The sequence below is a fragment of the Dromiciops gliroides genome, chromosome 5, assembly GCF_019393635.1.
Source record: "Dromiciops gliroides isolate mDroGli1 chromosome 5, mDroGli1.pri, whole genome shotgun sequence".
NCBI lineage: Eukaryota > Metazoa > Chordata > Mammalia > Microbiotheria > Microbiotheriidae > Dromiciops > Dromiciops gliroides.
In genome coordinates this window covers 209,580,612-209,596,955 of record NC_057865.1, presented here as the reverse complement: position 1 = coordinate 209,596,955, position 16,344 = coordinate 209,580,612, and the positions used below count along the sequence as shown (strand labels likewise).

Below are 16,344 nucleotides of genomic sequence, written 5' to 3'. Positions count from 1 at the left end.
TAAGAAAAGGCATTGCATATCTGCTACCAAAAGATAAGAACCTCAATGACCTTTCCAAATATATACCAGTTATGTGTGTATTCTATACAAAGCATTTGCACTTTTATCATATATATATATACATACAAGAAAATAGTATATTGACTAAGGAGCAGATAGGGTATATCAAAAAAGTCCCGGAGTATATTACATCATCATTTCAGTAATTGATCATAATACCCTATAGTACTATAATATTTGTATTGTTTTTATTGATTAATTGCAAAGCTGTTTACTCAGTTCCATTCTCATGTGCTACAAATATACCCCCAAAAATCTGTAGTGAGAACATTAGGATATTGGTATCCACATGAAAAACTACCCTCTTTTTAATATCAGTATAATATGTTGTAAACTATTGATATAAAACATGGCATTTTGGGGGGGGGGAATATTTTAAGGCTATCATGGTTCTGCCTAGCTTTATAGCCATTTTCCTGATTCCTAAATAGAACTAAGTATGGCTGCCAAGTTAAAGAGGGAGCCAAACCAAACCTTTTATTTGTCACTTGATGGATAACATTGTACTATATAGCTCCACCAAAAGGAAGGAAAAAAAAACACATATTAAGTAGTTATTTTATATCATTGAATCTTTTTCTAATAATAAGAAAACGTCATTTGGATTCAGGAAATGTACAATTAATATACACCAAAGATAAAGACCGAAGGTTTAAAGTTTGAATTTGGTGGTGAAATTGAACAAATGGATGAAGACAATGTCTAGAAATCCCTTGTTGTTGCCTAGGGAAGATAAATTAAAACTGTAGTTGAGTATGTTAGATTTCCTAGCATCGTAAAATCAAAGCTGAATGCAAAGAATACATTTAAAGTAATTAATGCTGGGGCGGATAGGTGGCACAGTGGATAGAGCACCGACCCTGGATTCAGGAGTACCTGAGATCAAATCCGGCCTCAGACACTTAACACTTACTAGCTGTGTGACCCTGGGCAAGTCACTTAACCCCAATTGCCTCACTAAAAAATAAAATAAAATAAAATAAAATAAAATAATAAATCTAAAGTAATGCTTATAAAATGCCACTCAATGTATACCTTTGGAACAATAAAATGAACCATGATTATTTGGTACTAACAAAAATTCATAAAATATAAATGAAATACAGGGTTCATCACTTTAAGGCAGCTATAGAAATGTTAATACTTCATCATTTCAAAGATGGAAGAGAATTCAAAGACATTCTGAAAATATATGATTAACAGATCACAAACATACATAGATGCACACATCATTTCTCCAGGAAATGGTAAAGGCTGATGACAGGTACTCACATGTAACAAAATGCTTTACCTTTAGAAGGAACCTACAAAACAGATGACATCCAGCACTGGGATTGGAAGGTCCCTCATGCTTGACATCCATGTGAATTTGGCCAACAATATGTTGTAATAAGTGTCAAATACATGTTATTTAGATTCATGGAAATGAGTTTATGATAGCACTTTAAGACCAAGTCATTTCCACTAGAAATTATAGAAGTTATTTTTAAGGAGCCTAGACTTAGTGATCAATGCAGATCATACAAGGAAATGGTAGAAAGCATGCAACATATTGCTATAGGCTGAAAACATTTATTACCTATCAAAAACTTAGCAAGACTCCAAATAAGGACTTCAATATATCCTTGAGAACTCAACCAATAAATTGTAACAGAACCTGAGCATTAAAATAAACTTGAAATGTTGCCCACTAATCCATAAAAACTGAAGAACAGTACTTTAATGGAGGTGACCCAGGGATACACTGGAACTAGCTGATTATTAAATTTTCAATGGGAGCATTTACATCTCAGAAATTGGCAAACACTAAAAAATCAGCACATGATTTATTGTTTTGTTGATTGGGCAAACTGTTCTCCCCACAAAATCCTGGCTCTGTTTTAGTAGGTTCCTTGAGCTAGGAATGTTTGGGGTTCTTTTTTTTAATTTTTAAAAGTAAAGTTTTATTGTATTTGGTAATGTAAAAACCATTATAAAATGCTACCAAAAGATAAGAACCTCAGTGAAACCCAGGTCACACCTTATTTGGTCCTCAGGTCATAGTTTGCTGAGCCCTAGTACAAGGACTTAAGAAAGTGATAGAGAAAATGTTAATAATGAAGATGAAATTTTAAAATGTGTTGTTCATACTTTTTGTTTTTGTTTTTTTGCGGGGCAATGGGGGTTAAGTGACTTGCCCAGGGTCACACAGCTAGTAAGTGTCAAGTGTCTGAGGCCGGATTTGAACTCAGGTACTCCTGACTCTAGGGCCAGTGCTCTATCCACTGCGCCACCTAGCTGCCCCTTGATATTACATCTTAAACTCCCAAATATGAGCTTAGAATAGAAGCAAGCAGTTTGAAATCAATAGAGCTTGCTTCTTATGAAATTTCAAAATGCTGAATTGGAATCAGAAGTTTAGAGCTAAAAGAAATCATCTAGTTCAACTCTTTATTTTATCATTGAGGAAGCTAAGGATAATCAAGGTTGAATGCCGTGTCAAAAGACCGCATGATTTGGAGCTGGGCTTAGAACTCAGGTTTCCTGACTTCTAGTCTATTTTCTACAACACGGCTATTCATACACTAAATACACACAGACCTTAAAAGAAATATGTTGTCAAAAACTTATATAAGCATGTATTGTAAGATACCAATGTACTGTCTTTAGTTAATTTCTAATTTGTTAAATACAAAAGTAAATATAAATGCTAACACTTACTAAGTTCTAGCTAACTAGATAATTAAAAAATCAGTCTATCAATTAAAAATACATAGCAAACACTATGGGATAAACCGTGGGGGGAAAAAGGTAAAATAGTCCTTGCCTTTAAGGAACTTATATTCTAATGGAGACAACACCAAATAAAGAAAGAAAATTAATTTCTTCTTATTATAATTTCCCCTGTTTCAGACAGCTGAAGTGGCACTAGCTAATCTGAAGAATAAATATGAAAATGAAAAAACGATGGTGACCGAAACCATGACGAAACTCAGAAATGAACTGAAGGCTTTGAAAGAAGATGCAGCAACTTTTTCATCCTTACGTGCCATGTTCGCAACCAGGTAAGGATTACTAGGTTCCAGATTCAAAAGAGATGCTCATCTATGTTTTGGTCAGTAAACAAATATTTATTAAACATTTACTATGTGTAAAGCATTATATAAAGCAATTGGGATATAAAGAAAAAGCAAAAAGTGCCCTTGCTTACTTTCTAAATGAGGGAAACAAGATAGATGATAGATAGATAGATAGATAGATAGATAGATAGATAGATAGATAGATAGATAGATAGATAGATGGATGGATGCAGTTATAGATTTAGATCTATATCAGTATATATAAGATAAGATAAAGACTAGATGAGAGGTAATCTTAAAGAGTATGGCACTAATAGTTTGGAGGACACAGAAAGGCCTCCTAGAAGAGGTTAACACTTAAGTTGAGTCTTAAAAGAAGCAAGGGATTCTAAGAGTCAGAGAAGTACAGGGAGGGAGAGCATTCCTAGCATGGGAAAACAGCTAGTACAAAAGCAGTAGCATGTAGGACTATGGGAAAAGTAAAGAATTTCCAGCTTATGGAGAGTTTTAAATTACTAACAACAGAATATTTAATCCTGAGTAATAAAATACAGGAGTAATAAGGAGTCCCTGGAATGGACTAAGCTGAGGTGTAGACCTATACTTTAGCAACATCACTTGGGCAATTTTGTGAAGGATGGATTGGAATGGGAAGAGACAACAGGGAGACTGATTGCAATAGTCAAAAACTTTGCATTTGTCAAGGTAAGAGGCAATGAGTGCTGGAACTAGAGTAGTGGCTGTGTGGTACAAAGAAGGGTACATATAGATATTGTAGAAAACAAAATTACCATAGTTGGCAAATGATTTTATATGCAGAATGAGTAAGAGAGGGGATTTGAAGATAACACCAAGGTTGTAACCCCTTGTGTCTGGGAAGATTGTGTGTGTGTGTGTGTGTGTGTGTGTGTGTGTGTGTGTGTGTTGACCTTAGTATGCAGAAGAGTCACCTCATCATCAGAAGCTGGAGTTGAGATAGTAAGGAGGAAGTGTCAGATAAGGAGTAGAAAAGATGGAGTCTCAGCAAATGGCCTCAGTTTTGAGAAACAAAGAAAAAGTTGTAGTCCTCAGCCAAGAATGTAGTGTGAGAGGTTTGAGGAGAGAGAAAAAAAGTACTGGATACATTTTCTCTCATACCTCCAACTCAATGGTTGCATTGGTAGAGTTGATCTATTCTTTGTACCTTGTTGCAATTTTTTCTTCTTTAAGATTAATGCTATTCATCACAAAACTGAGATTCTCATGGCTTTTTATCCATCCATCCTCAGGACATTCTCCTTCCTTGATCAATGTTTTCATTGTCTGGCTCACAATCTTTCTCTTCATATACCCTGACTTTCCTGTTTTTTCACTGATTCAATTCCCATGATCTATTCCTCCACTCCACCTCAACTACACACAGAAATGTTCGTACCTTTGAATTGCTATCTCCCACAAATGTTTCACTTCCTTGTTTACTTGTTGTTCGCTTTCCCAATCCTGACTCTGGTGAATCAACTCAACTCTGCAACTATCTTCCATCCTCAATGCCCTCTTGTCCTATCAGCAATCATACCTTCCCAATATTGGATTATTCCTACTATGCCCTTCCCTCTATCCTATTCACATATTGTAGGACAAAGCTAAAGAAAATGATAAAATTGTGCTGACTGAATTCACCACATATGTATACGTACTAATCTCAAATGGGTCCTTGCTACCACAAAGTAGAGTCCCTAATTGATTCACTCTCTCACTATCCTCTGTAACTGTTCCAAACCTTGCATCTCCTCAAGCCTTCCATGACACTAACTCCCTGCCTCCCTCCCAGCTGCTTTGCTTGAGAGAGAGAGAGAGAGAGACAGAGAAAATGAGAGAGATCTAGGAAATTTCTTCCATCTCTAGTATATCATGCCTTTGTGCCAGCCTTTTGTTATTCCCAAGCTCCTCTTCTAGTTTGGCCATCTGTGTTATACTCCAGTTTGAATTTTGCTTCTGTTTCTGCCTCTGTTGATCTTTACCAAAGTATACTCCACCACACTACTCTCCACTGGCTTCTGGATTTCTTCATATGACAACATTTCTTTTTTATACAATTCCTCTCATAGTCCTGTCCTTTTGCCCTTCATACTTTCTCATAGGTCTCACTCCAGTAAACTTCACTCATGAGTTCAAATTCTCCTCCTCACATTGGGATTTTAGCTCACTTTTCTTGTTACCCACACATGCATTTATGTATAGACACACAAAGCTTTGGTTGTTATTGCTGGAAATATTGACACATTTCTTGGATTTGTCTCTGGGGCATCTATGCTATTATTTTTCTTCCTAAATTGTAGCTCTCCTTACTTTTCCGAAGGTCTCTTTGATTGATTCATAGAGTTTCATAAAGTTGCGAAAGATACTTTAAGGTTTGACTAGTGAACTAAGATATATAAAATGAAGGATTCTTGGGGCAGCTAGGTGGCAGAGTGGATAGAACACTGGTCCTGGAGTCAGGAGGACCTGAATTCAAATCCGGCCTCAGACACTTGACACTTAGTAGCTGTGTGACCCTGGGCAAGTCACTTAACCCCAATTGCCTCACCAAAAAAAAAAAAAAAAGATTCTTTAATATTGAGTAGTCCATCACCTTAGTATTCTGGAATAGTAAAATAAGATGTTGTTCAGTATAGTAGAAAAAAATACTAAATTTGAAGTCAAAGCACATGGATTTAAATCTTGGATCTTTTACGACCTGGGTTTTTTATCCTCTCTGGGCCTCAAGTTTCTTCATTTGTAAAATGAAGGAGTTAAGCTAAATTATCTATGTATCTCTAAGCCTAAGAAGTCAGAATATTACAGCTTCTTTTCTCCTGTCTTGGTTTCAGACATACCTGACCCTTTTCTTAATTCTGTAACTTCCATCTGGATTTTTGCAAGGCTATCTCCCATGCCTACAAAGTCTTTTAAAAAAGTTTTTGTGGATATCTTCTTTTTCTTAAATCATCTTAATTATTCCAAATATCTCTCCTCCTCTTAGAGAGATATATAACAAAAAGTATTTTTTAAAGAAAGGGAAAAAGCCCAACTGATGAATACTTTGAAAAATTCCCTAAAATATGTTCAATATGTAAGACCTGTGGATCGTCAAACCTCATGAAGGGATGACTTGGAGATGTGCTCTTATATCTTTTCTTTCAAGTGCTTGATCTATGTAATTTTATTATATTCACTTTTGATTTGTGTGTGTGTGTATGTGTAGTTGATTTTGTGGTAGTTGTATATGTTGTTTTCTTGGCTCTGCTTATTTCAGTCTGCATCAATTCTTACAGATCCTTTTATGCTTCTCTGTATTCATTACCTAAATAATTTCTTATAGCACAGCAATATTCTATTACATTCATGTGGCACAATTTCTTTAGCCATTCCCCAGTTGATGAACATCTGATTTGTTTCCAGTTTTTTACTCTTACAAAAAGTGCTGCTATAAATATTTTAGTGTATATGGAAACTTTCTTCTTATTAACAGCTTCCTTTGGGTATAATCCCAATAATGGGTCAGAGGATATGGACATTTTAGTCACTTTGTTTACATAATTCCAAATCTTTGCAAAATGTACTAATTCACAGCTCCACCAACAATGCCTTAATTTTCTTATCATTCTACAACCCCTCCAACATTTAATATTGCCATTTTATGTCATCTTTATAAATTTTCAGGGAGTGAGATGAAACTTCAGCATTTAAAATTTTTTATTTCTCATTATTAGTGATTTGGAGTGATCCTTCTCATGGTTATGAATACTTTGCAATTCTTTTAAGAACAATTTGTTAAATATTCTTTTATCGGGGGCGGCTAGGTGGCGCAGTGGATAAAGCACCGGCCCTGGATACAGGAGTACCTGAGTTCAAATCCGGCCTCAGACACTTGACACTTACTAGCTGTGTGACCTTGGGCAAGTCACTTAACCCCCATTGCCCTGCAAAAAACCAAAAAACCAACCCCCCCAAAAATATTCTTTTACCACTTATCTACTGGGGAATGGTGATTAGTCTTATATAATTATTTATTAATTGTTTATCTATATTGGATGACAAACCCTTATAAAAGAAGTTTGTGATAAAGATTTTTTCCCATTTGACCACATCTCTTCATTTTTTGAGGAATGTTAATTTTGTCTGTGCAAAAGGTTTTCAGTTTCACATAATCAAAGTTATTTATTTTATTTTTTGTAATTGCCTCTGTCTTTGATTAAGAACACATCAAAAAAAAAAAAAGAACACATCTTCTTCCCATGGCTGAGGTATGTGATGTGTTTCTTTCCTAAATTTTTTTTATAGTAAGATCTTTAACATGAAGGTTGGGTATCCATTTAGAATGGGTTGTGGAACGTGATGCAAGAGGTTGGGCTATGCCTAATTTCTGACAGAATACTTTCCAGTTTTTATCAAATAAGGAGTTTTTCCTGGTTAATTTATATTTTCTACTTTATAAAAAACAGTTATTGAATCCTTTTGTTTCTGATTCTCTCTTACCCAGTCTGTTCCATTAATTTATCTCTTTGTTCTTTAACCAACATCAGATGGCTTTTGTGACTGCTGTTTTATAATATTTTGAGCTCTGGAAGTGTTATTTCCCCTTTACCCATACTTTTTTTCATCATTTCCCTTAATATTCTAGTTATTATAAAGTATCTCCTTGTTAATTTGATTGAAATAGCATTAAAAGTGTAAATTAATTTTGGTAGTATTATCATTTTTATTGTATGGGTATGACCTAGCCATGAATTATCAATATTCCTGCAGTCATTTCAGGTGTTCTTGTTTTCTTTAAGGAACACTCTCTAATTGAATCTATACATATTTTTTTTGCATACTTTGATCAATTAATCCCCAGACATTTTATGCATTCTGAGTTATTTAGAATAAAATTTCTCATTCTATTATTCCTTCCTGTGTTTTGTTATTATTATATAGAAATGGTGTTGCCTTTTGAATATTGATTTCGTGGTCTTCAATTTTGCTGAAGCTATTAAATTTTCAATTAGCATCCTTGCTTACTCCCATAGGATTTTCAAATTATATCATCATATTGTCATGAGCAAGGGAGAGTTTTATCTCCTCTTTTTGTTGTTGTTGTTTTTTGTTTTTGTGGGGCAGTGACTTTCCCAAGGTCACACAGCTAGTAAGTGTCAAGTGTCTGAGGCTGGGAATTTAACTCAGGTCCTCCTGAATCCAGGGCCAGTGCTTTAACCACTGTGCCACCTAGCTGCCCCTTATCTCCTCTTTCAAAAGGAGGAGCAAGTAGTGAGGGGAACTGCTAATCTAGCCTTGATTCTTGCCAATAAGGAGGGACTGGTTGCTGAAATAGAAATGATAGTGAACACTCCATCTTAGAATTTGTAATAGACATGGGAAGTTAAGTTGGGCGTAACCTTCCATAAACACCAAATATGGACATAACTATTTCAGAGAAAGGATAGTTAAGATTCCATGGACTAAAATTCTAAAAGAGAAGTGAGCCAAAGGGATTTGTTTACTGCATTTATTTACTCTTCTGTATTTCGCTTGTTTGGAGTGTTCAAGGAGCAAGTTCTGGTTTTCTTTGTAAAAATGCTTCAAATGCTGCTTTATTATTGGCCCATCTTTTCTCATTTATGGTTAAGCTCAGATTTTCAAGGTAGGTCACCTTGGGCAGCATCCTGAGCTCCATTGCTCTTCGGAACACATTATTCCATTTCTTCCTATGTTTTCTGGTAAGTATAGAATGGTCTTGCATTATTCAAATTTCATTTCTTTTGTATTTCAGTCTTTTCTCCTGATCATTTGCAGAACTTGTTATTTCTGAATGAATTGTTAAATTTAACTAATATTGTTAAATTTAAAACCACTTTCTTCTGAAGGTAACTATGAATTCTTTCAATTTGTATTTCATTTTCTATATTCAGAAGTTCTGGTCAATGCTTTTATATTATTTTCTGCAATATATTGTTAAGGTTTTTTATTCTGTAAGTTTTTTCCTGGGAGACCAAGGTTTTTGTTTCTCACTATCCTATCTATGAGATCATTATGTCTTGCTTGTAATAGTGAGCATATTTTCTTTTAATATTATGGTTTTTTACTTCTCTTCTTGATTGTCCTTTTTCTGTATATTTGCATTCCCAATCTGCCATTCTCTCTTTTGTTTCTTTGGTGAGATTTATCATTGCAGATTCTAATTTGTCTCTGCTGTCCATTTTTTTTTTTTACTGAATGGGCCATGTATTTTACTTTTATAACTCTCATTTCTCATTTAAACCACTCAGGAACAGTGTTTCATGATTCTAAGTTCTCCTAGAATTCCTAAAATTGACTTCAATAATCAACATTTTTAGAAAGAAAACCAGGACACCCCAAACAAGAGAAATATATAAAAGCAATTAAATGCAGTAAATAAATCCCTCTAGCTAACTTCCCTTTTAGAATTTTAGTCCATGGAATTCTAATTATCCTATCTCTGAAATAGTTGTGCCTATATATAGTGATTATGGAATATTATGCCCAATTTAACTCCCCACATCTATTGGGAATTCTAAGATGAAGTGGTCCTATGTCTTATCAATAGTTTTGTGTTTTGTATTATTTATTCATCTATGCTTGAACTTGTTTACTAAATCTGGGGGGTCATATTTCCTTCTATTAATATTTTTTCTTTTATTTGTTTATATTCAAGGTCTTTGGGTTTTCTTCTTCCTGAAATCTTTGGTAATTTCAGTCTTTTTTTTTCTCCTGATTTTCCCTACACTTTCTGATTCTGTCCCCTTTGATGGTTGTTTTCTTGGGGACTGATTATCAAAGGGTCTCAGCTTTTTCCCATGCTGAGAAATTTACAGTTTATGAGTTTGGGTTTCTACTCCAAGTGACTTTTGGGGACAGATTGACCCCAGCTGGAAGTTGAGCTCTTTCCCTCAGGCTTAGTGAAATGGTACACAGTACCTCTCCCAACCTTTCCCCCTCCCCATAATGTTCTGACCCAGTCCCTCTGTTTCTCAGTTCTCTAGGCCAGAACTGGCAGTTCAGAGAGCTGCCACACTGATACTGTGAGGTTATCCTCTCCAGCACCAGTGGTTCAGAACTTTGCAGTTTTGGTGCTATGGGGTTGTCTGCTGTAGTGCTGGCAGCTCCCAGCATGCTTCTGCTCCTGAAGGGAGCATGGTACTATGCTGCAAGGCAAATTTTTGCATTCTGGAGCCAGAATCCCTATGGCACCAGAAAGAGGAGGGAGGAGGGACCAAGATGTGAGGTTGAGTTTTGTTGTCAGCCATCAAGTCCTTGGGTCTGCTAGTGTGGCCTTGCATCAGAGGAGGAATAAGAGAGGTGCTGAGTGATCTTAGTGTCATTGAGTGTCATATCAGGGTTTTTTTTAAACCTTTAAAAAATTCTGTGTCTTAAATCATAAATCTAAGATCACCCAAGTAATAAGAATCAAATATGAGATTTGAACTCAAATCCTATGACTCAGGAACCAATGCTTTTTGTACCATACCATGCTGCTTCCCATTGTGTTTCTCCTTTTCAGAAGCATCTTGATATCACAAGACAAAAAAACAACCTTTACGTGTCACATGCATCCATCAGTGCCTAGGGAAAGGAAATAAGAAAGAAGCTAGGACTTATTATGTAAGGCATCTTGCATGACAAAATCCAGCCTTGGATTACATGAATGTACCCATAGGCATAGAGTAAGCCACAAAGTATAGAACAAGCCAAAGATATTGATTGGGCATCAAAACTAATATGCCTTTTTTTTCAATTTCAAGTTAGTAAATCCATTTTTGTGAAGCCATCTGTGCCCTAGCTGCTTTCTACATAAAATGTCCATTCAAGCCTACAAGACAATGTTATCAAGAATCATTTATAAGTAGAATAAGTAGTATCAGAAAAATAAATGCATATTTCCAGCTTAGACATGAAAAAGGAGAAAAGATAACACACAACAGTTCTTTTTGTTAAAAAACATGTACAGGGTGGGCCAAAAGTCATGAAATCACAAAGGGGTTTCAATATTTAATAACTCCTTTCAGTATTTATTCTGCAACAACATAGCATCATATACAGTATATATAGGATATATATATATAAAAAAAGAAAAATGATTTTCAAATAATTACTAAGACATCATTCCCCTTTGTTTTTTTTTTCTTTTTTTGTTTTTGTTTTTTTTTTTTAGTGAGGCAATTGGGGTTAAGTGACTTGCCCAGGGTCACACAGCTAGTAAGTGTTAAGTGTCTGAGGCCGGATTTGAACTCAGGTACTCCTGAATCCAGGGCCCGTGCTTTATCCACTGCGCCACCTAGCCGCCCCCCATCATTCCCCTTTGTAACTTTTGGCCTATCCTGTACTTTCAGGCTCTTAGATTTATCAAGCAAGGTCCAAATATACTGCCCATTGTCATCTTTGATCAAACTTTTCTCATGAACACAGTTCTCTTTTGACTTCAGATGTGATGAATATGTCACCCAGTTGGATGAAATGCAAAGACAGTTAGCAGCTGCAGAAGATGAGAAGAAGACACTAAATTCACTCTTACGGATGGCCATTCAGCAAAAACTCGCCCTGACCCAGCGACTGGAAGATTTAGAGTTTGACCACGAGCAGTCCAGGCGAAGCAAAGGCAAGCTTGGAAAGAGCAAGATCGGCAGCCCTAAAGTAAGTGGGGAGGCATCAGCCACCGTGCCCACCATAGACACTTTCTTCCTGCATAGTCAGGGCCCACAGCCACCAAACATACTGGTCAGCAGTGGCACTCAGAGGAAAAGGTATGCATGCCATGATCTTTACAGTATGGTGCAGTGGCCAAATTTAAGTTAAAGCTATTCAAAGCAGCAAATATTTTCTTGTTAGGGGAGGAAAGGGATAGGAAATAAGAAGGTGGGTGGATATTGGGTAATCTAAGTGAGAAAAACCTCCTGACTACTGTGTTTCTACATTTCTCCTTTGGCTAATCATAACATAATTTTTAACTGTGTCTTGTCAGTTTTTTCTTTTTTTGGTTGCTTTGTGTTTGCATGAATGTAACTTCCCTCCCCAAAAAGAGTTTTAAAATGAGAGAAATAGCTATTACTCTCATAAATAAAGAAATGTGGGGCTCTAGATGTGTTGAAACCCCAAAGGCAAAATGCACAATAACTGAGCTACTTGGCTGTTTTCTTTTCTTTGAGCAAGCATATGAACTTGTTCTTTTTGAAAACTCTTGTTCATATTGCTAAAAATGGCTGGCTAAAAGAGAATGTCTGTATCTAGTTAAAATGTAATAGTATTCAAGTAGTACATTTTTATTTACGTGGTGAATTTTTCACCAAAGAAATTTAATTATACATTACTTAGTGACTGGAATGTGTGACCAGAGAGTCTTGAATGTATATTTTCAGTCACTGTAAAAAAAATTCATTTTAGGGGTCATCAATAAACAGTCAAATACTAGGAGACCCAACCTGACTAACTTGAAATAAATCTCTTCTTTGACCCAGAAGAGCTTACAAAACATGGTTGTGTCCTTCACTGGAAACCAAAGAAGTTAGCAAAACTACTTGTTTTTCATGTTTGACAAATTAAATCACAATGAAAATTATGTTGTCACTCATAAGGTATTGAAAGGTAATTAAAGTAAAACTCTTTTGTTTTTCTATATGTATTTTTCTTGGATCTCCTGCAAGACAATTTTCACTTCCCTTTGTGATCAGAACCATCCCAGGACTTCAGGGGCTTTCTACCAACAGCATTTATTAAGAGTCCCCCCTGATCCCACCTCCACAGAATCATTTCTTCTGAGGGGCCCCCCTTCCCTGAATGAATTCATCCAAGGGTACCGGCTCAGCAAGGAAAAAAGGTAACTGTTGGCACCACCAGGTAAACATTTTTTTCCTTGGGTGCATGTGATACAAATGATTAGTTAAATAGGCTAATTTCTCCTCCCAACCAAATATGCCCACTTCCACACATGCTCTGACTTAGATAAATCTTGAATCTCTCACCTTCAAAAGGACTACTTCATTGTAGTTTTATGTTCCCTTTGTTTTACACATTGCCATAAGAGAACTTCTAGAAGTTCTAGAAGCTATTTTTAATAGCTGAGGGTAGGAAATTATAGTTGGGAGAAAAGGTGTGTGTAAAAGGTGTGTCTTTTGCCACAGAGCAGAGTTGGTCATAGACACCATGTAGGATACATCACTAGATGCCTTGGGTAGTTTGGTAGCTAATGAGATATTATTTTTGTGAAAATTCAATAATAGGATGCATCTAATGAAAAGGGTTTTTTTTTGCTCCATATCCTTTCGTATTGAATCAAAACTTTTCCTCAAATGCAGAACAAAAATCAAACTAAAATTCTAGAAAGCCCATTTACTCTCAAGGCCACCTGGTTTGGCACAATGCTCTTCCCTTGGAAGCCCTAAAAACTTTTTTCAAAGGCAAAGTCATTATTTTATTTAAAGCTACTAAAATACTCATAGATAACTTTAAATTTCTTCCTTTTTGAATTTACTTTATCACTAAGAAGAGCTCTAAACAAGAAAACATGAATGAAAGCAATACTTCCCAGAATCTGGGGAAATGAATAATAGAGACATATTTTAAAGGGTATATATTAAATATAAATAAAATCAAATACTTGATAAGATGTCACTTTCTGATATCATAAAGCTAAATCATTGATATTACCTTTCATAGTCATTGTATAGGAGAACAAGAGCTAGATTTGGAATCAGAGAAGTTGGGTACAAATCTGAGTTCTACCACTTACTACTTCTGTGACCTTGGGCAAGTCACTTCCCCTCTCTAAATCCAGTTTTCTCTTCTGTCAAATTAGGGGATTAAATTAGATGAACTCTAAGTCAATTTCTATTTCTAAATTTTTGGTCCTATGATGTCATTAATGTATAGTCCATCTAGTGGGAAAAAAGAAATATGATGTACCTAAAATAATGAAAACATTGCTCTATTATACAACAAAAACTGATTCAGATTTCCTAGGAAAATGAAACTCATGCATGAAGTATTACTTTCAAATGGCAACTTGAGCATTCTATATACCTTAAATGGGAAACTAATGAAAAGATTAAAAGAATATTATAGGATCATAAACTTCCGTACATTTTTTTTTTTGCTTAGTGAGGCAGTTGGGGTTAAGAGACTTGCCCAGGGTTACACAGCTAGTAAGTATTAAGTGTCTGAGGCCAGATTTGAACTCAGGTACTCCTGACTCCAGGGCCGGTGTTCTATCCACTGTGCCACCTAGCTGCCCCCATACAAATTTATAAATAGAATCTAAGGAGATGGAAGGGACACCAGATGCCATTAAATCCTGAATAAATTCATACCTGAATAAAACCCTCCCCTCCCCCCACAATAAACCTTATTAATGGCAATCAAGCCACTCCTTCTGGTGAGGGAAAATTTACTCTGAAGGCATTTCATTCAACACAACAAATCATTAAAAAGTTTTTCCTTACATCAGGCTAAAATCTGCTTCTGTATAACTTCCATCTATCTTTCCTAGTCCTGCCTTCTGGGTCCAGCAGAACAGGTCTAATCCCTCTTCCACATGACAGCCTTTCCCCTTCAAGTTTTCTTCTTCAAACTACAAACTCCCAGTTTCTTCAGCTGATCTTCATGTGGCATGATCTTGAGGCTCCTTACCATCCTAGTTATCCTCCTCTTGATGCTCACCTGCTTATCCATCCTAAACTGTGGTAGCCAGAACTTGCCATACTCCAGATATGATCTATTGAGCATGAGGTAAACCAGGACTGAGCAAAGTATGTGTACTTTCCTTCCTGTCCTGAAAGTTAAGCCTTTCTTTATATAATTTAATAGAACATACATATTTTGGAAGCCATATCATACTGCTGATTTCTAGTAAGCTTATAGTAAGTACCTAGATATTTTTCTGTCAAACTGCTATGTAGCTATAACTCCCTCATCTTGTACTTGTGATGTTGGTTTCCTAAAGCCAAGATTTTATGTTTATTTCTATTACATTTTATTCTATTAGACTTAGCTCAGCTTTGTAGCCTATTAAGCTCTCCTTTTGAATCTGACTCTGTCATATAATATATAGCCAGAACTATAAGGTACCTCAGAGACTCTTTATTCTACCCTTATTTTACATATGAGGGAAACTGTGAGCCATCCCCCCTTGTACACCATCTGCAAGTTTAATAGGTATATCTTCTGTGCTTTTAGCACCATTTCTCTGGGGTACTTCACTCTGTTAGCAAGGTGATGTCTCTGCTTTTTAGTATGCTGTCCAGATTTGCCATAGCTTTCCTTCCAAGGAGCAAGCATCTTTAATTTTATTGTCTGCAGTGACCTTTTACATATACAATAAATATAGAAAAACAAATATGCACAGTAACCTCTAGTTTGATAAACCCAAAAATCACAGCTATTGGATCAAGAACTCACTATTCCACAAAAACTGTTTGGAAAAATGGAAAGTAGCTTGGCTAGATATAAACCAATATTTCACACTGGATACCAGCAAAATTTAGACATAAAAAGGTGATATCATGAGCAAATTAGTGTATTGTGGAAGAAATTACCTGTCAAAGTTATGGATCAAAAAAGAGATTGAGAGATTCACAGGAAGTTAAATGGATAATTTTGATTACATAAAATTTAAAAGTTTGCACAAATAAAACCAGTATAGCTAAAATTAGAAGAAAAGCAGGAAACTAGGGGAACACTCTTTGCAGCAAGTTTCTGTGCTAAAGGTATATTTCTAAGATGTAGACAGATTTATAAGAATAGAATCTATTCTCCAGCTGATAAATATATTACCCAGAATATAAATATGCAGAGAAAGAAATCTAAATTATCAATAGACATATTAAAATGTTCTAAATCACAAATAATTAACAAAATGCAAATTAAAGCAACTCCAAAGTACCACCTTACAAACATTAGATTCACTAAGATGATAAAAAAAAGAAAATGACATTCTGGAGTGGATGTGGGAAAACAGGTACACTAATGTAGTTTTATAGATCTGTGAACTATTTGGTCCAACCATTCTGGAAAACAATTTGGAATGATGCCCAATGACTATTAAACTGTCCTCTTTGACACAGTAATACAGCTACTAGGTCTGTATCTCAAAGAGATCAAAGAAAGAGGAAAAGGACACCTAAGTTCAAAAATATTTATGGTAATTCTTTTTGTGATAGCAAAAACCTGGAAGCTGTGGGAATGTCCACCAATTGGGTAATGACTGAACAAATTATGG

At 35.6% G+C, this 16,344-nt stretch overlaps 1 protein-coding gene across 5 annotated transcripts in view; it reads left to right on the top strand.

Moving 5' to 3' along the window:
• Positions 1-16,344, top strand: part of BICD1 (BICD cargo adaptor 1) — a 219,046-nt gene that overhangs the window by 147,339 nt on the left and 55,363 nt on the right. For 3 of the 5 annotated variants that reach the window (XM_043966786.1, XM_043966785.1, XM_043966784.1), the window contains exons 6-7: positions 2,953-3,104; positions 11,561-11,768. In XM_043966786.1, the coding sequence (XP_043822721.1) occupies positions 2,953-3,104; positions 11,561-11,768 (360 nt within the window). Of the gene's footprint in view, positions 1-2,952; positions 3,105-11,560; positions 11,879-12,775; positions 12,969-16,344 lie in introns of all 5 variants that reach the window. The other 2 variants (XR_006353267.1, XR_006353266.1) reach the window with 2 other exon arrangements.